The sequence below is a fragment of the Abramis brama genome, assembly GCF_963993115.1.
Source record: "Abramis brama genome assembly, chromosome: 2".
Lineage (NCBI taxonomy): Eukaryota > Metazoa > Chordata > Actinopteri > Cypriniformes > Leuciscidae > Abramis > Abramis brama.
In genome coordinates this window covers 65,903,779-65,931,521 of record NC_139964.1, presented here as the reverse complement: position 1 = coordinate 65,931,521, position 27,743 = coordinate 65,903,779, and the positions used below count along the sequence as shown (strand labels likewise).

At 40.2% G+C, this 27,743-nt stretch overlaps 1 protein-coding gene across 4 annotated transcripts in view; it reads right to left on the bottom strand.

The window, feature by feature from the left end:
* The window catches only part of LOC311075174 (CD48 antigen-like), a 66,834-nt gene that overhangs the window by 6,797 nt on the left and 32,294 nt on the right, over positions 1–27,743 (bottom strand). Inside the window, exons 1-6 of one of the 4 annotated variants that reach the window (XR_014604430.1) lie at positions 24,674–24,815; positions 22,549–22,845; positions 21,897–22,154; positions 19,606–19,902; positions 13,339–14,249; positions 7,530–8,261 (exon numbers count right to left, since the gene is read on the bottom strand). The exons of 1 other annotated variant lie outside the window; for it this stretch is intronic. Coding sequence is in view for 2 of the 3 variants with exons in the window: in XM_084102374.1 (XP_083958500.1) it covers positions 14,035–14,249; positions 19,606–19,902; positions 21,897–22,154; positions 22,549–22,845; positions 24,674–24,767 (1,161 nt within the window). In the remaining variant the exon portion in view is untranslated. Of the gene's footprint in view, positions 1–7,529; positions 8,262–12,773; positions 14,250–19,605; positions 19,903–21,896; positions 22,155–22,548; positions 22,846–24,673; positions 24,816–27,743 lie in introns of those variants that run through there. 2 more of the 4 variants (XM_084102374.1, XM_084102373.1) reach the window with 2 other exon arrangements.

The window sequence follows — 27,743 nt, the reverse complement described above, 5'->3', positions numbered from 1 at the left end:
ACTATCAGAGTCCTGGGCTCGGTAGCGCTCTGAGCTGAGTGCCGCTGTCTGCTCGACCTTGAGCGCCAGTTAGCATCAGTGTTAGCTACTGGCCCATTCAGTCTGTGTTCGATCACATTCATCACGTTTGGGGATTCCTCATTTACATTCCTTAGTACTTCAAATCTGTTCTCAAGATGTATAGGTGGTGGTAGGAGACCAGTGTTTGCAATCCTTGTCAGAGCTGTATCTGGGGTAGAGGATGCTACTGCGGCAATATGTGATGCTCGTGACAATCTGATGTCTCGAGTGCCTTTGGGTCTCGCTCCCTGTTTGTGCCATCGATTAGTAAGTCGATCGGCTTGTTTCTCTACCTGTCGAGGAGCACTAGTTTCATGGGACTCACCGGTATGCTGAGGGTGTCCATGACGAAGCTCTGTTGTGTGCTCCGTCTGGTTTGGTGGTCCCTTAAGTAACTTTGTTTCAAGAACTGCAATCCTTTGTAAAAGTCTGTGGCAGTTGGTGCAGCAAGTAGATTCCAGAAGAGGCATTTTCTCTTATCCTTATGAGTGTAGGCAGTTGTGTTTTCCTTTCCCGGAATGTAAGCTGGTCGGGTAAAAGAATTCTCAGTTTTTGTAGTAATCCAAACTTTGTCGTATGAGCACTGTGCTGATTTGCTAAAGTTAAAATTAGGTGATAAAAGGAAATAAAATAAAGGAAATAAAATATAAAAATAGGAGATAAAATGTAAAAGCGATAGAGCAAAGCGCGGAGCAGTAAGCAAGAGCGTCCGAACAGTAGCTGAGCAGGAAGCAGTCTGCTTCCACTGAAACAGCAAGTGAGGGAGAACCACTGAAACAGCAAGTGAGGGAGAAACTACTGAAACAGCAAGTGAGGGAGAGACGGTACAAATTGAAAATATTGACTATTATTTATGACAATAAAGGTAAACTAGGTTTGGAGGAAGAAAAGGAGGACAGTCAACTCCTGAGTCAAGCTGGATCTGAGGAGGGAGACATTCTCTCCAGACGGCACATTCATTTCAGTAATTTTCTCCTCTTCTTCTCTGTGACCGTTGAAGCTTTATACTACTTCCCTCCCGTCACCAGCCAATCACAACAGGTAAAAAATCCACAGAGTGAATAAGATGGCAGTCATGAGAACCTGTTCGTGGAAAGCATATCCTCGTGACGGGAAAATGCCATCCATCCAGCCATCTTCTTCCGCTTATACTGGGCCGGGTCACGGACGCCCAGACTTCCCTCTCCCTAGACACTTCCTCCAGCTCTTCTGGGGGAATACCGAGGCGTTCCCAGGCCAGCCGGGAGACATAGTCCCTCCAGCATGTCCTAGGTCTTCCTCGGGGTCTCCCTGCGGAGAAAGCTCATTTTGGCCGCCTGGTCATCTTATCCTTTCGGTCATGACCCACAGCTCATGACCATAGGTGAGAGTAGGAGCGTAGATTGACCGATAAATCGAGAGCTTCGCCTTGCAGCTCAGCTCCTTCTTCACCACGACAGACTGGACTCCCTCTGTCACTCCTGTCCTTCAATATGTCAGCATCTAGATTAATGGTACATCGACCGCATTACTGCAGAAGCTGCACCGATCCGTCTGTCAATCTCCCGTTCCATCCTTCCCTCACTCGTGAACAAGACCCCAAGATACTTGAACTCCTCCACTTGAGGCACGAATTCTCCACCAACCTGAAGCGGGTAAGCCACCCTTTTCCGACTGAGAACCATGGCCTCGGACTTGGAGGTGCTGATTCTCATCCCAGCCGTTTTACACTCAGCTGCAAACCGTACCAGTGCATGCTGGAGGTCCTGATGCGATGAGGCCAACATGACAACATGATCCGCAAAAAGCAGAGAGGAAATCATGTGGTCCCCAAACAGGACACTCTCCGGCCATAAAAATTATGATGACTTACAAGTCTGACTTCCTGCTGGCAATGTGAACCAAGCTCCTGCTCCGGTCATACAGTGACCGGACAGCCCTTAGCAGAGGGCCCCGAGCCCCATACTCCCAGAGCACCCTCCACAGGACGCCATGAGGGACACAGTCGAATGCCATCTCCAAATCCACAAAACACATGTGGATTGGTTGGGCAAACTCCCATGAACCCTCCAACACCCTGGAGAGGGTGTAGAGCTGGTCCAGTGTTCCACGGCTGGGACGAAACCCACACTGTTCCTCCTGAATCCGAGGTTCTGCTATTGGCTGAATTCTCCTCTCCAGTACCCTGGCATAGACTTTCCTGGGGAGGCTGAGGAGTGTGATTCCCCTGTAGTTGGAACACCCACCGGTCCCCCTTCTTGAAAAGAGGGACCACCACCCCCATCTGCCAGTCCAGACTGCAGAGGCGTGTCAGCCAAGACAGCCACACAACATCCAGAGACTTGAGGTACTTGGGGCGGATCTCATCCACCCCCGGAGCCTTGCCACCGAGGAGCTTCTTAACTACCTCTGTGACTTCAGCTTAGGTGATGGACGAGTCCACCTCTGAGCCCTCGGCCTCTGCTTCCTCAATGGAAGGTGTGTCGTGGGATTTAGGAGATCCTCGAAGTATTCCTTCCACCGTCCGACGATATCCCCAGTTGAGGTCAACAGCTGCCCACCTCCACTGTAAACGGTGTTGGTAGGGCACTGCTTCCCCCTCCTAAGGCGCCGGACAGTTTGCCAGAATCTCTTCGAAGGCAACCGATAGTCCTTCTCCATGGTCTCACCGAACTCATCCCTCATGGCCTCACAGAACTCCTCCTCACAGCTCTGAGCGGCCGCGTCGACAATGGAGGTTGAGAACCTGGTCCACTCGGACTCCCTAGGGATCCGGTCGAAGCTCTGTCCGCCGGAGGTGGGAGTTGAAGTTCTCTCTGGCAGGGGACTCAGCCAAACGTTCCCAACAAACCCTCACAGTACATTTGGATCTGCCGAGTCTGTCCAGCTTCCTCCCCCGCCATCGGAGCCAACTCACCACCAGGTGGTGATCAGTTGACAGCTCCGCCTCTCTCTTTACCCGAGTGTCCAAGACATATGGCGGGAGGTCGGATGAAACGATCACAAACGCTCGTGTTCAGATAAGGGGGGCCGCCCCTCCAAGTATCACTGTCACTGCCCACGTGGGCGTTGAAGTCCCCCAGTAGAACGACAGAGTCCCCAGTCAGAGCACTTTCCAGCACCCCTCCCAGGGACCCCAAGAAGGCCGGGTACTCTGGACTGCCGTTCGGCCCGTAGGCGCACACGACAATGAGAGACCTATCCCCGACCAGAAGGCGCAAGGAAGCGACCCTCTCGTTCACCGGGGTGAACTCCAACACTTGGTGGCTGAGCTGGGGGGCTATAAGCAAATCCACACCAGCTATGTTAACTGGGGCTATATGCCCCCGGTAGGGTCTCCCAAGGCAAACAGGTTCTAGGTGACGGGTCAGACTAAGAGCGGTTTATAAACCCTTTATGATCGATTTAAGAACAAGGACCATGACGCTCTCACCATGGGCAACTCCAGAGTGGTAGAGAGTCCAGCCTCTCTCCAGCCTCTCTCAAGGATTATGGTTCCAGAGCCCAAGCTGTGCGTGGAGATGAGCCCGACTATCTCTAGTCGGTACCTCTCTACCTCCCGCACAAGCTCAGGCTCCTTCCCCACCAGCGAGGTGACGTTCCACGTCCCTAGAGCCAGTTTCCATGTCCAGAGATTGGGTCATCTGGGCCCCCGCGTTCGACTACCGCCCGATCCACTAAGCACCGGCCCCTTATGATCCCTCCTGCAGGTTGTGAGCCCACGGGAGGGCGGCCCCACGTCACTCTTTCAGGCTGAGCATGCGAGCCCCAACCCCGGGCCTGACTCCAGGGTGGGGCCCCGGCTGCGCCATGCCGGGCGATGTCATGGTCCTTGTTCTTAAATCGATCATAAAGGGTTTATGAACCGCTCTTAGTCTAACCCGTCACCAAGGACCTGTTTGCCTTGGGAGACCCTACCAGAAAATGGTGTCGGTGAACTGCAATGTACAATGACCACGCGGTTCACTTTAGACATTTATGACTACTCAGATCAAAATACAATTTTAAGAGAAAATAACCAGTCCACAGCAACTAATTTACTGTTTAGTAGCAGTAATTCTATCTTATTATGAAGTAATAGTCTTTTTATTATTAATTAAATGATACTGACTCACCAATACAAGTAGAATGTATTCCTCTATTCAGTCAGCTTCTTATTCAGAATGCATTAAATTAATTAAATCTCAAACTTTCTCATACTTTTTCAAATATTTACAATCTAAGATTTATAAAATGGATCACGACGATCAGATTGCGTCTGCTCCTCTCAATCAAGCTCGTCTCTTCTGTCATTGCGCATGCTCGTCGACACCCATGGCGCGAATGACAGAGCTCTCATTGGTTGATCACTGAGCTTTTATCTAGAATGAATTTGCATATTTTTTAATATTCTTAATTTTTACATCTCTTATCGACTTTTATTAAGGGAATACGATATCAATAAATTGTGTATAAATTAAATAATTACCTTTATTTAACCTGTGTTACACAACGTTGTAACACATTACTTTTAAAAGTAACTTTCCCCAACGCTGTAGTTTTAAATATATTATAGTATTGTAAACAAATTGTCAAATATTAAATGACCGTAGTGGATGACAGAGACTGGCTTGTTGAATGTTGACTAACATACTCTCTCATATTTTAATTATTAGGTAAATAGGAGAAGAAAGCAGTGGGTGATGAAGTTTCTTTTCGTCCAGATAAACCTCTTCCTCGTCCTGTCTCCAGCATCACATGGAAACACATAAACTGTGTTAGAACTATTCAGCGATTGAATGGGAAGACGGAGAAACTACAATCCTGAATCCGAGATTCAAAGGCATCATGAATCACTATTATAAACTAACAGTCAAACATAGTGGAGTTTATACCATTGACTTCAGCTGTAAAGAGCACAAAGATTCTGTTATGGGTGAGTGGATATTAAATATTATTACTGTAAAAGCATCATATTGTTATTATGATTTTTACTTAACATAATATAGCGAGTAATCAGTGGCGGAACTAGAGTTTTATACATGGGGTGGCCAGGGGGTGGCCACTGCCACTTTCGGGGGTACACAGTCAGTGGCGGAACTAGAGTTTTATACATGGGGTGGCCAGGGGGTGGCCACTGCCACTTTCGGGGGTACACAGTACACACACACACACACACACACACACACAGTGGAAAAGCTTATGGAAGGAATTGGGTCACTCTGTTTGTGTCTATAAGTGTTGAACATCCAAAATATTTGCAGAAAACAAAGCTGAAGCACCAAGGAGATAAGATACCGTAGCATGTGTCTGTTATGAACTGCTGCGTTTATTTACCAAAAAAAAAAAACACCCTCACATTTACCAAAAAAATGTTTTTTTATTTTTTTATTAGATATAGCAGGCATCAAGTAGACATGTACTTGAAAAATGTAAACAATTTTATTGCCCATCAATATAAAATCTTATCCTAGGAAGATTTAATACAACATAATTCTTTCTTTATAATAATTTATAATTATTCTTTCTAATTATAATTATTTAATTTATAATTATTTTTTGTGTTCATTTTTGGGTGAACTATCCTTTTAATCTGGCAAAATCATCTCAACTTAAATTCCTGAATTGGGTATGTGATTGACTGCCTGTGTCTGGTAGATGCTCTGACCTGTTGCTGGTCCTGAAGTCTGACCACACTGACTCTGACTAGCCAGTGATGATGCGAGGGCTGGGGTCTGTTTGCACCTGATCTGCCTGTTAGTCCAGTCATTTTAAGCCAAAATGTCAACCTTGAACAAATTGCAACAGAAGCAAACTCAACTGATTTTGTATCCTCAATATGTCCTAAGTAAGGAAAAACAAGTCCCTAAGAATCCCATTAGGGGAAAGTTTCGAAAAAGACCCAAATATAGCCTATTCATACACCTATTCATTCTTTTACTCACATGAATAGGGTAAAAAATGTAACCTTTAGATATCAACATGAAAATGACTGAGTTGATTACTTATATCAAGACAAACAAAAAATGTAGCCTATTACAAGTTTTTTTTAATTGTTTGTTAACATGGACAAACGGTGCATTATCTAATTACAGATGTGCTATTTTGCATAAATACCACAACAGGTCTAAACATTGGGTATATAGCCAGGTGAAATGTCTTGTTGACAAATAACAGTAAAATACTTAATGTCTGAATGGAACCCATTTAGGCCACCCATGAGCATTAAAGGGATACTCTCGTTTTTTCATATTAAACTATGTTATTCCCTTAACTAAGACGAGTTGATACATACCTCTCTCGTCTCAGTGCGTGCACTCAATCGCTCTGTCTTGCGGCGAAACTTTGTTAGCACTTAGCTTAGCCCAGTTCATTCAATATGGGCCAAGCAGAGAAGCTACCAAACACCTCCACGTTTTCCCTATTTAAATACAGTTACTCGCGTAGTGTAACTCGACCTAGGACGGTGACACAAAACAAAACATTGCGCTTTTCTAAGCGTGTAAAATGGATAACTATATTGTATGGCGGAATACCATAGCAAGTGCTTGTAAGCACTTCGACTTGGCGCAGTAATATCTTCACTAGAGGGAGCGGGAGCCGGTGAGAGGATTTTTCACGAGTGAAGATATTACTGCGCCAAGTCGAAGTGCTTACAAGCACTTGCTATGGTATTCCGCCATACAATATAGTTATCCATTTTACACGCTTAGAAAAGCACAACGTTTTGTTTTGTGTCACCGTCCTAGGTCGAGTTACACTACGCGAGTAACTGTATTTAAATAGGGAAAACGTGGAGGTGTTTGGTAGCTTCTCTGCTTGGCCCATATTGAATGAACTGGGCTAAGCTAAGTGCTAACAAAGTTTCGCCGCAAGACAGAGCGATTGAGTGCACGCACTGAGAAGAGAGAGGTATGTATCAACTCGTCTTAGTTAAGGGAATAACATAGTTTAATATGAAAAAACGGTGGAGTATCCCTTTAATACATAGAGGCAGGAAGAAGTACTTTAGAAACCAGCCTTTATTAATTTTTAAGAGATTGGGTTTGGGGCTGGGTCCATGGGACTGTTTCTGGGGGACGAGTCTGAGGGAAGAACAGGAGACAATGGTAAGGAGAATGCAGAAGACAAAAGGCAGGTAAAATAAAAAGTGAATCCCCAGAAACAGTTTTCAAAACTTTCCCCTAATGGGATTCTTCTGGACTTTTTTTCCTTACTCAGGACATATTGAGGATACAAAATTATTTGAGTTTGCTTCTGTTGCAATTTGTTCAACCTTTTTTTTTTCATAAAAATGACTGGACTATGTTTGTGCTTATTTAAAAAGAACTCTGATAGCCTATCTCTCCCTTTCTTTTCATGTTTAATTGACCCTGTTCAAAAATATGACAAATTTAAAATATGATTCCAAATTCCAATCATATTCATATTCTCATCATCATCATCCAATTACCAACATTTTTATCTTAACTCTTTCTCGCCAGTATAAAAAAAATGGTGTTTTTGGTTATTTTCACAATTTCATGGCACCCCAGAATATTTTGTTGTATGAATATCTCAACATACCAAAAGAAAGAACAGACCCTATGCTTTTAAAAAACAAAAAAATCTGTTTTATTCTAGCTTCGTGCATCTTTTTTATCAACACTTGAATGTTGGCAGTTGTTTAATAAAAAGCAACATGAGCAAAAAGCTGAGAAAATTGCATTTTTATCAAAGACTAACGTTACATCTTCTAGATCAGATTAAATGATGATCAAAACACAATAGATCGAGTCCATCAACACCCTACACCCATAAAGCTTCACAGTCAGTGATCGCATTATGAAATATCGCTTGTTTCTGCTCTTCTTTGCCTGCGTTTTGATCTCCTATCCTCGCATTGGCTTGAACATTTGTATACTGTAACGTACACACGGCAAGGTAGCCTACTGTATGCGTGTATTAGGCCTAATGTATTCGGAGCAAACCACCCTGATGCTAAACCTTGAAAACTTACATCAAATTATGATGTTTTCTTATCCGGGAAGTTCGGTATCTTTCAACCATCTCTCGTCCTCTGCTCGTCCGTTTGAAAACTGCGCGCGCGACGCGCTGCCGGCGAACGTGTTTTTTTTAAATCAGCATCAGCAACTGCCAGTAGCAAATCAAATTTTGGGGTGGCACCCGGGGTGGCCAATCGCATGTCAGGGGTGTCCAGTGCCACCCCGGACCCCCCTCTGGCTCCGCCACTGCGAGTAATTCTGTCAACTTTTTTTTAACCTATTGTGAAATAAAATGTATTATATATGTATGTTAATATATGTAATTTAACAATAACTGTAATTACACAAACAAAATCTACCACACTATCATGTGTTTTGAACAGTACTGCAGTGTTCTTTGACATATCTTGAACTACAGTAAATACCATATGAGGTAATTATTCAGTACCAGGTATACTGTATACTTACCGTTACTGTATTTTGGCAGTACTATGGTACACTGATGGTATCAGATTATGAAACCATGGTGCTTTATAAGTACTTTCAAGAATACCGTGATACATGTCCAAAAACATGGTAGTAAAATGGTTCTTTTTTTTCTTTTCTTTTTGTTTCCGTTATGGTTCGTATTAAAATTGTAATAAATATGCCATTGAACCCAGACCACTACTCTACATGTTTTCGAAGTTTAAGTCCATTTACTATTTTTTTTATATAAATAAGCCTATAGCCTATGTTACATGATCATATATTTCTGACACATAAACAGCATAGAAACCAGAGATGGGGGACTCGAGTCACATGACTTGACTCGAGTCAGACTCGAGTCGCAAATTTAAGGACTTGAGACTTGCTTGACTAAATTAAGAAAATGACTCGACTTGACTTTGACTTGAGATCCAATGACTCGACACTTAAACTGTATGACTCGAGAATGACTTGATATACATTTTTATATAAATCATCGCAACATCAATTGATGAACAAAATGAAAGCAACGGAACCATTGACGCCAGTCATCAGATTCTGCGCGATTGCGTGACGCTGCACAAGCCCAGGAAAAACATACATCGCGGAGAGCGCGCTAAATACAAAAACATCTCCCAGCATCGTTTCTTTTTTGATATAAACACTAGAAATTGACCATATTCATACAAGAAGATTTGCTGTACGCATAATGACTGGCAAGGGATATCGGACGACCATCACAACCTCGAACAGTCAACTTCATTCACCACGTCTAAAAGTAGCCTAAGCTATGGCTTGTTTAACCTGTTTGTTATAGTTAATTTGAGCTTAATGTTGTCAATATTCAAATGATAATTAATGATGGCATATGTTTTGTATAACATTTGCCACATTTCTTTCAAATCATGCTTTAAAGCCAAATATGTCGTTCTTTCCAATGACAAAAAACAACATAGAAAACTGTTAATGTTTTGTCGTGTTTTATGTTTCTCTTAAAGCAGGGTTAGATGTTATCAGGGGGTTGGGGGCAAAATGCCAGCAGAATTAATATGCACCCAAAATTCAAAATGTGGTGGAAAAATTGCCCTAGTATGAGTTATTTTTATAATTATAACATATGATATTAAAAAATATTTCCAGAATATTGGCGTGATTGCAAATGTGATAATGATTTTATAAAACAGTTCAGTAAACAAAGAGTGAATATTGTGATGTGACATTTTAGACATAATATTCCAAATATTCTCTGTTTTTGCTCTATTTCTCCAATGACAATAGTTCCGAACAAGCCACAGAAAGAGTTATGCATGCTGTAACAGTCACCAGCTGGAGTGCCCTTGAGAGCCACCAGAGGGCACTCCACACCGGACTATCATATTCACTCACAGACTACATTTCCCATCCTGCATCTACCTGGACTGATTACTTCATACACCTGCACTGCACTGATTACACACACACCTGCACCTCATTCACACACACATAAAAGCCACTTCCACACTCCACTTCTCTGCGAAGTATTGCATTGCCACGGCCTGTAATTTCTGAGCGTTTACCCTAGTCTACTGATCTTGTTGCCGACCTTGGACTGTTACCTCACTTCTGCCTGCTTGCTGCCTGTCTTGACTTGGATTGCCTTTGGATTATTGTCTCTTGCTGCCTGCCCCGATCTTCTGCCTGTTACCTGACTACTCTCTCTGTGTTGACCTCTGATTTCCCTGTTTGCTGTTCTCTGACCCCTGCCTGTTTGACGTTCCTTCAATAAAGCTGCAAATGGATCCTTCTCAATCTCCTGTATCATTACACATGCATATTTGTGATTCAGTGACCTAGTTGCTTAGTTCCAGAACGAATCTGCCGTTTTGAACAAATCAGTTGAATGAATGCTTCTATGACTTGTACATTAAGATGGTGATTTGGCGCCACCTACTGGCGGTTTTAACTTCATAATTAAAAATATATAACTTATATAAAGGGGATGCCAGTTTGAAGAATGCCATTTGGTGGCATAGGAACCATTTCATACTTGAATTGTGAATTGTTTAATACCTTTTAATGGTCTTCTGCAATGTTTGAGGCATATTTATTTTTTCATGCTTTAATGTTGGCCTAATTTCAGTTACATTTACATTTTAGGCTATGTAGTTTGAAATTTTATTCATTTTTTATTTTTGTCGATTTTTATTGTAGTAACCACTCAGCTGTATGTGGAAATGCATATTTAAAAAAAATGTTGCAAATAAAACCATAGTCCACAACTTCTGTAGTTTTAAACGTACAGTATGGGATTTTTTCCCCACTAGGGGTCGCTAACCTATTTACAATAACAAAGGTGTAGTTTGATGCAACATTTGCTAAGAATTATGGATCTTGTCGTCAACGTCAAGCCGACCGATCTAATAATGTTTATGGATGACTGAATACATCGATGCTTTTATCATGACTGTGATATGAAGCAGTTCGGGATTGCTAAGAGACAGCTATCAGCTCCAAACACGACGCGAGTCCCGCGGATATAAAAGGAATATGGACATTTCATTCTACCGAACTACACGCAGAATTACTACTCACAGGTCAGTTTATTAGACAAATTAAACTTGTGAGGTAACGCAGCGCTGTTTCACTTGGTCTAACATTACACTAGCACACTAAACTGCATTTGAATGTGTTGAAATGTATGTGTTAGTCTGTCTGTATGAGACTAGCAGTAAACTAGATCAACATTAGAATAACATACAGATCATATTCTGACATTTTATCATTGTTGAACTATATAACATTGATTCGTTTTATGTAAATGTAGATGTAGGAGCGGTCGAAGTCTCGGACGTGGAGCTCTCGTTTGTATACTGTCTATGGGAGCTCTCGGCATCTCAAAAACACCGCGCTGATATTGATTCTCGTTTTAGTTCTCCTTTTTTATCCAAAGTCTGCTTGCCATGGTCCATAATGTTTGAACGAAACAACAACAGCGTGCAGATAGACATTGCGAACTACAGTGGTCCACGTCTGTCGCCTTGGTTACTATCAGACGGCTCTGGTTCATAGCTCTGGTTGCCATGGCAGCACGAGCGGAAACCAGGGACAACGCGGATATGACGGCATTGACGGCGACAAAACGGAAATAAAGAAACGTCCCGTGTCTTCGAATTAAATTAAAATTTCTCCTGGTTTGAAAGTTGTTGGAAACAGTCGGGATAATGTAAGTACACAACTAAAAAATATATATAACATAGATATAGTGATTTTTGCTATTTTGTGCCTTTAACTTATTTTAATATATAAATTCAGTGAAATCATCAAACGTTTGTATGACTTGCCAGTGACTTGTGACCCAAGCTACGACTTGACTTGACTTGCTTGACATAAAGCAGTGACTTGACTTGACTTGCTTTTCACAAAATTGACTTGGACTTGCTTGAGACTCGAAGGTTAAGACTTGAGACTTACTTGTGACTTGCACATGTGTGACTTACTCCCACCTCTGATAGAAACCATAATATTAGACCACCATTTGCTTGCATCAAGCTGCTCTGTTGATATTTTTATAATTAGTATTAATATAATTGTTGCATTTAATTTATTTAATAATGAATTATATTATCAGAAAACTGAACAATTAGCGTTGTCAGGCATTTATTTGTGCTTAATAGATAAAACAACGGCGCTGTGCACTCGGCTTTATGGCTGCTATAAATTTGACCTGCCTCAAGAAGGCGCTGTTTTTGACACTCATGACACTCATGATTTGACCTCAAACGTTTCAGAAAGCATCGGTTTCCCATCACTATTTTTGAGAGGTCAGTTCCTCTGTAACGGTTCGGTGGTTGAGTAAGGCGCACAACGAATAAATGGTGAGAATAACAATGTTTTTATTCAAGTAACACACTCAGAAGATAACCACGCAAACAAGAACCGACAAGGGACTGAACAGAAAATGGAGTGTATACACACATGCGAGGACACTTAACAGCAACAGCTGGACTAAATCAGAGACCATGGCAACTAATGAGAACTAATACAGACGACACAGAAAATTAATTAAACGGAACACATACGTGACACTTCCCTTGTGCCGTGACAGTTTTTTTTTTTTTTTTTAAATACTAAATTTTAGTAGCTATTTATTTATATGCAACTCTGTTTGTCGCCTAAGGTACTCTCATCTTGTTCTTCCTTGAAAATCTGCATATGTAACAGATATATTCAGAACATGTTATTCATAAATGGTTATGCTTGTTTTGGGTTTTGAGCAAATGATAAGCACAGATGAAAGAAACCAACACACATTTCAAATGTTTTAAAAGATGAAATTTAATATCAGTCTTACAGTGAAAGGGAATTATAATCAAGAAAAGGAAAAGGATGATAAAAGTCACAGTGACTGAAGGAATGCTTGAATCTAGTGAAGAAACAAAACAAAAATTCAGTCCTGAGACACACATTTAAATGATCAGAATTAGGTTAGTAAATTACATTTTTCATTACTGAATTATTGCATAATATAAAGAAAAACCATAAGCATATTCATAGTTACTTTTAAATTTATGTTGTTAAGAGACTCTCCGCTGTCTAGCATTTAAACAGATCTCTCTCTCAGACTGGATCACTGGTCTCTTTACTTGCACTGTTATCGGCAGAGGTGGGACCAAGTCATTGTTTTGCAAGTCACAAGTCAGTTTCGAGTCTTTGCATTCAAGTCTCGAGTCAAGTCCCGAGTTAAGACAGACAAGTCCAAGTCAAGACGCAAGACCTCAAGTTAAAGCTTCAAGTCTTAAACAAGTCATTAGTGCTTTTTGCACAAATTAGTGTCTCAGTGTTAATTACTATAAGCTTAACAAAATTAAATATTAATCGTGATTTATACATTAAGTTTAAAATATTGAGTCCCTGGTTAAATTATTTTGTTAATGCTACAGTAATTGTAGAAGATTCCTATTTCCTATATTTCCAAAGCGAAGTGTGTGTCACGTGACACTTTTTGGGGCTATGTGCCTGTCATATTTACAAAATGTAAATCCATCCATTTCTCCTGAAAGACATGTAAGTGAGTGGCTGGTGAACAGGGAGAAGACTTCCCTATAGGCTAAAATGTGCGTTTGTTGTGAAAAAAAAAAAAAACATGTCTCAAAATTATTTGAAAGGTTTATTATTTCCGCTTACTAATTGACATCCGTGTGTGTGTTTTTTTTCTCAAATTATAAATGGTTCACTAGTACTTGTGTATTTAAATGCCTGAAAAAAAAAACCATTATTTGGTTGAAAACTGTCTGAACGTGTGATAAATGACAACTGACAAGCGCTGCTGAATGCGCTCTCTGGTTTAGTGCCAAAAGTGCAGAAATCAGCGCCGTGATCATGCGTCAATGAGACAGTGTTATACCACAGTGATTACAACTCTGATCTGTGGTTTTAGAAGGTAGGTCGAGTCTTTCCAAGTCACAGGGCTCAAGTCCGAGTCAAATCACGAGTCATTGTTGTCAAAGTCTAAGTCGAGTCGCAAGTCATCTTTGATTATGTCAAGTCGAGTCGCAAGTCATCAAATTTGGTACTCGAGTCCAAGTCATGCGACTCGAGTCCACACCCCTGGTCTACAGGTGTAGAAGTTTTCTGGATTTCCTTCGTTTTTGTCTGTGATGGACTCTCCTTTCAGGTGGAATGCTGAACACTTCCGTTCTTCTCTAGTAGAATCCTTCCCAATGACTTTATCACTGTTCTCGCATCTTAAATACACAACATTAGGGTTAACAGCGCTCTTCTCAGGTTTGGGGACCGGCTCTGTGAAAGAAACAGTGAAAAAGTAAGAGCATTCAGTCCACAGACAAAACAAAATGAAATTGTAAGACTGAAAATACTGGTTGGGGCCTGGTCTAATGAGACAAAGGGCACTGCTGGCTAATTAACATTCGACCTCCCCCATACAACCTCACTTCCTCTCACAACAACTAAGAACTCACACAAGAACATGGTTTAATGTGAATGTTTATCATTGACTGTTATGTTTTTGGTTTCATTTGAAATGTCTCAAAGTGAGTGGTACAGATAATCTCATATCCAGATAGATAAAATAAAAGGAAATAAGGTTTATAGAAGTTTAGAGAAAACTGGTTAAGCCATTTGAGGGTGGTCTCCCCCATCCCCCATGTCACCTGGTCAGGAGGATAAAGGAAGGTGTGCTCCCGCTCTCTGGTCTCTTCTTTGCTGGACAAAAATGGAATAGGTGGTCTCTCTCTCTCTCTCTCTCTCTCTCTCTCTCTCTCTCTCTCTTTCCCTCTCTCTCTCTCTCTTTCCCTTTCTCTCTCTCTCTATCTCAGGTAGGCTACAAGATGGGTAAGATTATTTGGTGTAACCAATGTATAACCATGTTCTAGATATTTGAATTGATTGTGGAATTGATCTCTGATATCTGAAATATTAAATTGTTACATGTGATTATTATAACTGATTTTGACATTGTTCATTTAATGGTTAAAGGAATAGTCAAACATTCGCTCACTTTTAGTGAGGCATAGATATTATTAAAACCTTTTCATTTATGGAGTCAGATGAAATAACGAGAGAATACATAACTAATTGTATTGTAAATTTAACCAACCAATACTTTGCATGAGTGAGGACAGAACACGTGATAACCTTCCCCGTGTATTGGCGAACCGGCAATTGGACCAATATAGCGGGCCTTACAAAATCAAACACAACTACACTAGCCTTGCACAAAGTGTTGTGACAGTAACATTGTACAATGATGGTAGCAGATACTGTGGTTATTTAATTCCAAACCATAAGTACTAGAACACTACACTGTTTTTTGGACATGTAACATGTTCATGGAAGTACCATGTAAATACCATGGTATTAATCAAAGCACCATGCATTATTGTACAATTGCATTGTTTCGTTTTTTTGTTTTTTTAGTATGTGAGGCTAAGTTAAACCAAGCATAATAATCTGATGCATTTATATTATTTATATTACAGTTTTTCCCAGTTGCTAAAACACAAAAAGTGAATGCCCAGATCAAAGCGTCAAAACCGTACCGTTTGCATGCATGTCTTACACACAGGCACCAAATGAATAAACACATTGTAGGCATTGCACTGCAAACAATTGTGCAACACACGGTGCAAAACACTACACACACAGTGTTGTATGTTACACACGTTGGAAAATGAGGAAACACTTTGCATACAGCACATCCATTCAATAATAAAAACACATGCGACAATAGCAACACCCCCGCACACACAGTAAAACACTTAACCGGTAATTGAACACCAATCAGTCACAGCTGTAGCACTATAAATTAGGGATGGGCATTCGATTAAATTTTCTTAGTCGATCGTCGGGAGAATTAACGATCGACTATCGATTAATCATTAATATTTTTATATTGAAATTCATTATTTCTTTAACTTTTTATAAATTAAAAATGCAATGAAAATACAAAAATACAGTTTGTTTGTCCTCGATGAGATCTTTATTACAAGAAGATCAACTTGTGGCAGTGAAACTGGACGTTCGGTAGACTTGAAGATATGCCCTGCGGTGCTCTAAAACAGCGGAACCTGCAGCTGCGAGCCGGCGTTCTTAAACAGAGACCCATGGCCACTTCATCCGTTTTCTGTGATCGGATAGCTATCCGATCGTGAAAAGACCAAATGTAAATGCCCTCCGAAACGCATTCGAGACGGATTTAAATCCGATCGCTCAAACCACTTCAGGAGGAGATCTGAGACGCATTCCAGACGAAACTGGACAAGAGTAAATGCATCTGGTTGTTGAAACCACATAGCCTATGTAAATTTGACTTATCCCAAAAATGCTAAGAAATAAACGTGTGAGAGCGTGTTATAGGCTATATGTCATGTTATAGCCAGATATGACGACGCTACTTCAACACGCATCACCACAGATGAGCATCTATTCATCAAGCCAACGTGCAAACTATCGCAAATCAAAGTGAAAGTCATTCATCAACACACAATCATCTTCATTAAAAGTAAAGAACCGAAATGATCTTACCAGGGCTGTTGCCGCAATATCTTGTTGCGGTCTTTGATTTAGAAATTTTCGCTGATGATCAATAAAATGCAGCTTTCGGTGACGTGCAACAATTTAAATATGCATATAGCGCGGGAATTCAAGATCGGATTTATATCCGTTTTGCAAAAACACATTTATGTGACCAGGTGCGTGTAAGTGGAATCGTTTTGATAAATCAGATAGCTATCCGATCTGAGAAAACGCATGAAGTTCCCATAGAACTTATGCACCAGTCTACTGATTTCTGTTGAGAAAGATAAGCATGTTGACATGATCTGGGATCAGACGCGACCGCAACCTGGTGACAGCCAGTCCAGCCGCCGAAAACACCCGCTCTGAGGGGACTGACGTTGCCGGGATGCACAGGTATACCTACGCGCTAAAATTAATTCCATTGCTTCAAGACTCACACTACGCAACGCAACCTGCATTAGTTTAATCGATAACAAATAAACGTGATCGACGAAATTCTTAACGATCAATTATCGATCGTTGATTAATCATGCCCATCCCTACTATAAATAGAACTCAGGTATGCGCACCTGTCGTGATACAATTGCGAATATGGAGGCCGAAGGACCAAGGGGAAGGAGAAGACGAGGAAGAGACGGGGGAAGAGAGAGAGGAGAACGAGGAAGAGATGGAGGAAGAGGGAGAGGAGAACGAGGAAGAGACAGGGGAAGAGGCAGAGGAGAACGAGGAAGAGACAGGGGAAGAGGCAGAGGAGAACGAGGAAGAGATGGAGGAAGAGGCAGAGGAGAACGAGGAAGAGACAGGGGAAGAGGCAGAGGAGAACGAGGAAGAGACAGGGGAAGAGGCAGAGGAGAACGAGGAAGAGATGGAGGAAGAGGGAGAGGAGAACGAGATGGGGGAAGAGGGAGAGGAGAACGAGATGGGGGAAGAGGGAGAGGAGAACGAGGAAGAGACAGGGGAAGAGGGAGAGGAGAACGAGGAAGAGATGGAGGAAGAGGGAGAGGAGAACGAGATGGGGGAAGAGGGAGAGGAGAACGAGATGGGGGAAGAGGGAGAGGAGAACGAGGAAGAGACGTGGGAAGAGGGAGAGGAGAATGGCACCAACCTGAACGGGAACCAGGCAGACGCACAACTATCACTGACGACATCAGGGCCACTGTGGTGGACCATGTCATCAACCATGGCCTGACTATGAGGGAGGCCGGGCAGAGGGTTCGGCCCAACCTCAGCCGCTTCACGGTAGCCAGCATCATTCGGACATACCGACAAGAAAACAGGTATGTCCTGAATTAACGCCAAAGGACTGCACAGTACCCACACAGCAAATTGTCTAGTGTTAGTGTAGATTTTCCAGTGTTACAGTAATTTAACACTTTTACAGTGGTTTACATATAAACCCTGGGGGAGTGTTACATAATTTGACTGTAACTCTGAGAGTGTTAAATTTGCGTTTTCAAATTTGCTGTGCATCAGCGTTCTGGCTGAATCTGGTTATACAGTATTTCACCACGTACAGTATGACAGTACGGGATGGGGAACAGAACCTAACCATCGACACTAATCATGCATTGTTTGCAGAACTGCCAGGCGACCTGCCGTGGGAGGGAGGCAACGAGTGTTCACCCATGCCCAGGAACTGGCCGTTGTCAACCTTGTGGTGGCAAACAACACCATCACCCTGCGCCAATTGCGTGAGCGCATCCTCGAAGACCAGGCAATTTTCCACAATGTGCACAGTGTCAGTACGACGACACTCGCCCGGGTCCTGCGGGAACACCACGTCAGCATGAAACAACTTTACAAGGTTCCATTTGAGAGGAACAGTGTTGCAGTCAAGAACCTTCGCTATGACTATGTGCAGGTGAGTGCCACAGTACCACTACAATGGCAGTTGTGTGTTTACATGGATATATACCTTGCAGTCGCCCCCCTTCCATTGGAGGGACACTGCCAACATTTTGGTGATATCCGAATGTGTCCAACCCAATCCACAGTCATTGTGCGACATTGTAGAGGCAGTACCGCTGTATTCAGGAACACAATAGTGACATTTTGGTATATGCATGTTCTGTTACAGACTGTCCTGGCCTTCGATGCGGCAGCGCAGCAACATGAGTACATCTACATAGATGAAGCTGGGTTCAATCTGGCAAAAACCAGACGTCGGGGCCGGAACATCATCGGCCAAAGGGCCATCGTGAACATCCCCGGGCAGTGCGGGGGCAACATCACCATGTGTGCCGCCATTAGTGGTCAAGGGGTCCTCCATCACCATGCCACCCTAGGACCCTACAACACTGCACACCTACTGGCATTTCTCGATGCACTACATGCTGTGGTCACACAGGACAGACCAGGGCAGCCCATGTTTGTTGTCATCTGGGATAATGTCAGTTTCCACCGGGCTGCTCTGGTCCGGGACTGGTTTGCCAACCACGACCATTTCATAGTGTTGCACCTGCCCCCTTATTCCCCGTTCCTAAATCCGATTGAGGAATTCTTTTCGGCATGGCGGTGGAAGGTCTATGACCGCCTACCACATGTACGCGTGCCGCTCCTGCGAGCGATGGAGGAGGCATGTGGGGACATCGAGGTGGGGTCGATCCATGGGTGGATACGCCACACACGGAGATATTTTCCCCGTTGCCTGGCAAGGGAAGACATTGCCTGTGATGTGGACGAGGTGCTGTGGCCCGACCCCAATCGACGACGAGATCCCTGACATGGACCTGCAATAGAAACACCTACACCAGATGTTCAATACTTATAGTAGTTCTGCACCTGTACACTGAGTTTTGGTTGTGGAAATAAACACGGTTTACAGACTACAAATGTAGGCAGTGTCTTGAGTACAGTTGACCTGTGTGTTGTGTTTGCTTTGACTGTTTATATTGCATGGGCATGTGTGTTTCCTATCGATCCGAAGAGGGCCTTTTCAAGTTAGAGTGTTACGTTTTGATTGCAGAATGTTATTTTGCATTGGCAGTTAGATGTTGATCTCCAAGTGCTGTGTCAAGAAATCTTGTGTGTTGAGTTTTGACACAATGAGCCAAATTTTTAATTTTGTGTGTAAGCAATTGAAAAAAACTGTAATGAATATAATAATCTGCGCACTCACCCATAACAGTCAATGTGAATCTTTGTTCCTGCTCTTTACCGTTGATGTCAATGGTATAAACTCCACTATGTTCGACTGTTAGTTTAGTAATCGTGATTTGTCCGGTCGCTGTATCAGAAGTCGTGATGCCTTTTAATCTCGGATTCGGGATTATAGTTTCTCCGTCTTCCCATTCAATCGCCTTAACAGTTTCACCATCTTTAATGTGTTTCCATGTGATGCTGGAGACAGAAGCAGGAGGAGGTTTATCTGGACCAAAGGAAACTTCATCACCCACTGCTTTCTTCACCTCTGTACCTAATAATCAAAATATGAGAGAGTATGTTAGTCAAAATTCAACAAGAAAGTCTAGTCTAGCTGGGTAATTCCCAGGAAGTGGGTAGAGAAGTAAGAGAAGTAGAGAAGGCTTTTTATTTTATTTACTGTAGCTACCAAGGCAGAAGGATTGTTTTCCACTGGTGCCAATGTGAAGAGTTTGATGCAGGGCAAAGTAAACACAGAATTAATGTAAATCACTTTGAATAAAATCCTCTGTCAAATGTAAAATGTGAATGTATTCTGTTAAGACTTCTATTTGAAAACAAAAATTCAAATTCAGAAGGAGATTTGTGCCAGTAGTGAAGTATTTTATTTTATTTTATTTTTTTATTAAGTTGAATCAATTTAAAATTGTGTCCATCAGAGTTTTGTTTGTATAATTTAATTACATATTTACAATAAATAAAAATATTGGTGTGCAATGAGTGTTTGTTCATGTCGGTCTTTAATAGAAGACAATCACAGAAAGTCGAACATTTAGATATGTAGTCAAATTATAGTGTTACAATAAAGGTTATTTAGTGGACTTTATGTTTCTGAAGAACATTTAAACAACGATGGAATCTTTCCATTCCACAAAAAGTTCTTTGAAGTGGAAAAAGGTTCTTTAGATTATTAAAATGTTCTTCAAAATAAGAAATAAATGGTTATTTTTTAGAGCGTTTGACTGAAATGTTCTTTGGAGACCCAAAATGTTTTTTCTATCGCTGCTGAAACTCCCTTTATTTTCATAGTTCAGCACAAAGTCTGTATTTCAGTAACTATTTTGAGTGTTGTTTTCAGTATCATATTATTTTTTGCTAACTACAGTATCTGTTGGACAGAGGAACACATGAGAAACACACTAATATAAGTCATTATATAATGAAGGCAGATTTGAACTCAGAACAGAATAGATATATAGATGTCAGGTCAGGGCATACAATATGTGTTGTAATTTTACACAGCTTTAAGTTTTGTTGGCCATTACAATAGTTTTAGCTTTTTTAGGTTACCTTTTACCTTTCAGCTGTTTTTATAATAATTTTACTGTTTAAGTTCTGATTTAATAGGCTATCTAATGCAAATCCCCGTTTGTGACAACTTACCCCGTACAGTGTGATGAAACAATATAATATTGAACTGTGTTGTCTAAAGTTAGTGTCTGAACCAAAATTGACTTTTAAAAAAAAACTCACCCTGAGAATTATTCATTCTGTTTTTAAACTTTTTCACCTCATAGTGAACCAAATATGAGCAGTTGAACCCTGTTGAGTTTTATTAAATACTAATATGATTTTATTTATTATAGTCTCAACAAAGACATTTGCACATGTTTTTTGTCTTAAAGCATATTTAAAACCCCACATAGACATATAAACAACACTGATTTTCACCACAGGGGATCTTAAAATGCCTTGAATGAACTTTTCCTCTTCGGTCCCCCTACAGGTTGGAAGTGGAATTGTCCATTCCACAGAATTGTCCTGTCGTAAATAATTTAGCCTAAAACGCAGCCTACCGTTGCACGCTCGCTGTTTATCCAGCACTGGCATTGGAATGAACGATGTCCAGAGACAAGGTAGAGTATGTTGCATGATTTTGTGAAAGTATGATGTATTGCGACATCAGAAATGAAGAAAAACAAAATAATTATTTTAAATAAAAGACTATTGTAACGCTTGCTGTAAAGCAAGTCAAATTTGTAGTCTTATGTCTCATTCGAACTACAGAAACACTACCCGATCTGGCAAACTTGCACAGTGTGGTTATAGCCGATGGAGGGCTGCAAAGCGAATTCTGAAGTGCCTTTCACCCTGTTAGGAGTTGATGAACCACTGAAACGATTTTGGAAACATTATTTAAAGGTAAAAAATAATCTTTAGTGTTGCTTTATGCATCTTGCATTATTGAATGATTGCATATTCTAAATAAAAGCATAAGTATATTCTTCTTGCATACAGGTTGTGTTTAGTGTCCGTCCAGCGTCTCACCTTTAATCATATCTCTCTCATAGACCGGATCACTGGTCTCCTCACTCACTGTGTTCTGGAGTGTACAGGTGTAGAAGATTTCTGGATTTCCTCCTTTTGTGACAGTAATGGACTCTCCTTTCGGTTGGTGCGCTGAACCCTTCAGTGTTTCTCCAGCAGAATTCTTCCAGATGATTGTTTCACTGTACTCACATATTAAATACACAACACCAGGGTTATCACTCTTCTCTATTTTAATCTCAGGTTTGGGGACCCGTTCTGTGAAAGAAAACAAATATGAACATTCAGTCTATAAAGAAACAAGGAAATCAAACACAACATTAGCATTGCAAAAAGTACTGTGACAATACCATAGTACAATGATGGTATTAGAGGGTAAAATCCAGTTACTAAACAAAACCATAACTTACAGAAAAAGTACTATAATACTACAATGTTTTTTGGACGTGGTATTCTTGAAAGTATCTTGGAGTACCATGTAAATACCACAGTATTAATCAAAGTATCATGGTATTACAATCTGATGCCATTATTGTACAATTACATTGTTTTTTTGTTTTTCTGTATGTGAGGCTAAGTAAAAACAACCATAATAATAATAATATGATGCATTTATAATATTAGTATTAATGAATAATCAGCATCCACTCACCCATAACAGTCAATGTGAATCTTTGTTCCTGCTCTTTACCGCTGATGTCAATGGTATAAACTCCACTATGTTCGACTGTTAGTTTAGTAATCGTGATTTGTCCGGTCGCTGTATTAAGAGTTGTGATGCCGTTGAATCTCGGATTCGGGGCTTGAATTTCTCCGTCTTCCCATTCAATCGCCATAACAGTTTCACCATCTTTAAAGTGTTTCCATGTAATGCTGGAGACAGAAGCAGGAAGAGGTTTATCTGGACCAAAGGAAACTTCATCACCCACTGCTTTCTTCACCTCTGTACCTAATAAGTAAAATATGAGAGATTATGTTAGTCAACATTCAACAATAAAGACTCTGTCATCCACTACAGTCATTTAATATTTGACAGTTAGGTTACAATATTATAATAAAATTTAAAACTACAGTGTTGGGAAAACCCATATTTTTAGCTGGGTAATTTCCAGGAAGTGAATATGTATATATATATATAGCCCTTACTTGATGGTAAATTAAATTAGAAAATAAAAATAAGGTCAATACAGAAACTCTTTAGTCTCTTCCGTCATTTGATATTCATGAAATTGAGTACAATACTATGATAATATTTATTAGTTATATAACTTACTTATAGGGGCAGATTTACTAAACAGGGCAAATTAGCGAGAGAGCGCAATCCCAAAACAGCGCAGATGAGTGTAAAGTTTAGCGCGCGATCTACTGACGACGTGCAAATGAAAGAACAGGGCCCGGTTCCCCGATAACGCTCACTCTTAGCGCGCTAAGAAGACTCAAAAGATATATCTTACCAAAGTTGTTTATGTTCCTAGGCGTGTTCCCTGAACCATACCTTAGGAAGCTGCTTAAGATATACCTTCTTACGCGTGACGTTACCCAGTGCTGTCCGTGGCGATGCTGCTGAATTGGTTGATATCGATGGCTCGAGAGTCAGTTATTCTCTCGTGCAGGGGCTGTTTATGTGAGAAAGTGGTGTTCTTTATAAAATAAGCACTTCAGAAATAGTTGAAATTGCATTTATTAGGACTCATGGGATATTATAAAAAATAATCCAAACTATAATAGCCTATAATAGCCTAGCCTACATATTTTTAAATTGTATCATATATTGCTGCCATAATAACCATTTCAAATTTGTACGTGCTTTCTTCTCTTTCCCATTTTTGTTCGCTGAGGTGGAGCTGTGATGAAATATTGTTCTTGGAAATACTTTCCAGCATTTCAGTAATAAAAGTGTAGGCCTACATCTCGGTGCTTGGCAGTGATCAAAAAGGGTTTAAACAGTGGATTTTGAATCTCTTCTTGTAGACTCAGAGATGTGGATTCAGACGGCAATTAAATTACCACACGACCTGTTTGTCAAAATACAGTATCTACTAATTTGGCCAGGGATTTTTACGCGGGTTGGGTGAGAAAAAACACTGATATTATGGATTCGGACGGCACTAAAATCACCGACTCACCCCTATAAATGTTTAAAATACCATACAAGCCCATGAGAAACAATATTAGCGTCCGAATAGGACTTAACTGACAGTAGCCTATGATTTCACTGGCCTTTAAAAGCGCTTTTTAATTAAATTAATAATATTGTATAATAATATAATTAAAAATCTAACAACAATCAGTGTAATGACAATTTTATTCTTTGCATGAAAACACTTGAATGTGTCTCATTGACCACTGTCTGGGTGTATTAAAAATTCAGAATTATATTCGTATAGACCTGCAACAGTGATAAGGTAAAGCTAGTGGTCCAGACCAACCTTACGAAAGTGTGACTTACAAGATATAGCGAACAAACATGTCGGGAATCGTGCCATAACGTTAAGAGAGAGGTTAAGGAATATAGGTTAAGAACTACTTAGCGATAAGAACGTTTTGGGGAACCGGACGTTTTTATTTACGTTTAAAAATAAATACATATGAGGATTGTGTACTTATATATATTGAGTCATCAATATATATGAGTTCACAATACTCATATGTATTTATTTTTAAACTTAAATGGTTTGCCGCAATCAGTTTCCTCAATCCGTTTGAGTTGAGTTAACTTGTTGGGTTTTTCAGTGCAAGAACGGCGTGTTATTTCCATGAACACGTTAATAACTCACCTGAAACAGCTCCTGTGGTGAAGAACACAACGATGGAGATCAACGTCAAGAGATGAAGTGACATTTTTGCTAGAAAAAGTAGACTACACTTCATTCACTTGTCTTCGAGACTTCGAGACTGAGACAGAGACACAAACACACTGAGGCGTGGTGTAAGAACAGAGGAAGTTTGAAAACGCCTTGCATTGTGTTGGACTTCCACTAAGTAAAGGGTCACTGCTGCCATCTTACGTTCACTGCAAATGTATGAAATGAATGTCTGGCACAAGTGTGTCTGTTTCCAGCAAGATTACAAACCACAACCATAATGCATGAAAAATAACCACACTAGATGCATTCACATTTTACATTTTACAGAGGATTTTATTCAAAGTGATACACTGCATTCAATGTTTACTATTTTATTGGTTCATGTCCCTTTATCAAACTCATCATATTTTGGATGTGAGCGCAGAACAATCCCTTTGCCTTTGTAGCTTCATGAAACAGAATTAAATGCCTTCTCTGCTTTTCTCCACCAAAGATAAATTAATAGATGATTGTTTATTTATACGCTACTCTCTGTTTGGTGCCAGTAAGATATTCTCATCTTGTCCCTCCTTGAAAAAGTGTTTGCATATTTAACCATATATTTATATATTCAGACCCAGAGGAGACAGTAAAAGTTCTGAAGGCACAGACGGTTAAGAGCAGATGCTTTAGTAAAATGTGTCGAGAAGATCCACATGTGGCTTTGCATTTGAAGGTTCATGATGAGCATCAGTCATTCACTCATGAATGTCATTTCTGAGGAGAAAAAAAAAACAGTAAAAAATGCTTGTTTTTAAATGTACATTATAAAAAAAACATACAGTATTAGTTCCTTGGATGCTGATTGGTCACAGCTGCACAGAACCCATAGAGACCAAGATACATTTTTTTATATAATGTTGCATACAGTAAAGATTTTCCACGAGGAATTAAGAAAATACTCTTACTCTACTAGTGTGTCTCCCAAGCTAGCCGCAGAAACACCTTAAAGAACAACAGTGACAAATTAATAATTTACACTAGTCATTTACAGTCAACATGAAATTATACTCAACCCTATTTATACTAAATACACATTCTTATTTTTACTGCGAATGATTAATGAGCTGCTGACAAAATTAAGGTCTTTACACACTCTGCCATTTTTTTTCTTTTTACAATTTAACAAATTCCCAGATACAATCAAGTCCTGCCTTACAATATCTGCTTTCACAAAGAATGTGACATTAAGTAAAAAAGGTTGCAAATGGCAAATTTCCTCAAGTTTGGGGCAGTGGTTCAAATGCTGTGTTGAGCAAATGATAAAGAAACACATTTCAAATGTTTGAAAGATTAAATTTAGTCTTACCATATAATCAGGATCAAGAACAGGACCCCAGCGATGAAAGGGACGACAATTGCAGTGACTAATACTGTGTTTGAACCTTCTGTAGAAAAAAAATAGGTTATTAGTTGGCATGAAATGAAAATTCACTTATCTGTTTTCTAAATGCATGTTATAGATCCTATTCGATTTTTAAGGTTATTAATTAATCAGGGAATTATTAAATTGTATCTTGCATTACTGAATTATAGCATTACCTAAATGATAGAATATAGCCAGAAACATATATAGCCTACATGTAAAGGACCATTAAATCTCCCTATCTCTGAAGTGGGCCGTCTCCTTATCTCCAGCCATAGAGGGCGGTGTGGTCATGGAATACCTTACTAAAAGGGACTTTTACTAAACCTGAGCTAAAACTCTTTATTTGTTTTGGTTTATTAATGTTTTTCGCTGAATGCTTAAAGTTGACATTGTATTTTTATTGTTGTCTTACAAGAGTGTCAGTTACTTACCACACATGCTCTTATTTTGAAGTCCGGTGTGAAAGGAAGTTCAGCGGGCGCGCGCGCTGTGTGTATGTTGGCGCACTTTTCATATGACGCACCATTAAATGCTACCAGCGAGTGAAGCGAGACTAATTTACGGTTACAGAGTCAGACTGAATATAGCTTCACAAACGAGTTGATTTCTACCTCTTAGCTCCTGGCTGATGAAGGGCACAAGGTATCGTTTTTATTTCATTGTCTTCTAACGTTAATTTTTGAGAGACTGTGTTTATTGTATCGATCTCCTCTAAGGTGCTAGTGGGTCCTTAGCATACATGCAGATGGTAAATCAGTGATATGTTATGTAGAGTGTGTGTGTTTGATTGTTACTGTCACATGCAGTTCACAGTGTAATATTGCTTCGTTTCTCTTGATTTGAACGTCCGAGCGATTGTTCACAGGAAATTAGGCCCTTATTTGGTCATTTTTTATGTTTTAGCCTTTTCTCTCTGAATTGAGATCGTCAGCTTTCAAAATTTCTCGTAGTTAAATTAATTCAGTTGTCATTTAGTCCATATTGCATTTTAAAAGGAGATTGTTGCAATTAAAACAATTTATAAATTCATACAGGTCATATGTAACATTATAGCACTTTGAAATAAGCTTGTTAATTGTTTAAAACTCATTTTTGGCAGGTGTTTTTAACTGCATTAAATATTATTGTTAGATAAATAATTCATATTTACTATAAGGCATCTATTTGTATGAGCCTGCATAATGCTATGGTGTAGCCATTTATATACACACTTGCAGTTTATACATTTACGGACATTTGTATACAATTTGCAGCCACATGTCTAATGTTTATTTTTTGTTTGCTTTATTCAGCTCTTACGGTGTTTTGGAAGGTGTTTTTTGGAAAATAAATTCTTCTTTAACATCAGTCTTGAGAGTGAATCGCATCTGTTCAGCCGGGAATGCTACACTACATTACATAAGTATGTGGATGTATACAAGCACTGGCCAGTATGAAAGCTTGTTTCTTCCATGAAAAACAAAACAAAAACAAAATTGTAATTTTTTTGTCTTACAATTCAGACATTATGACTGTGAGTTTTTATCTCATAATTCAGAGACAAAAGCCAGAGAAATAGGTAAAGTCAGAAATACAAGATTTAAACTGTGAGAAAAAAGTTAGAACTGTGAGACAAACTCGCAATTGAGAGAA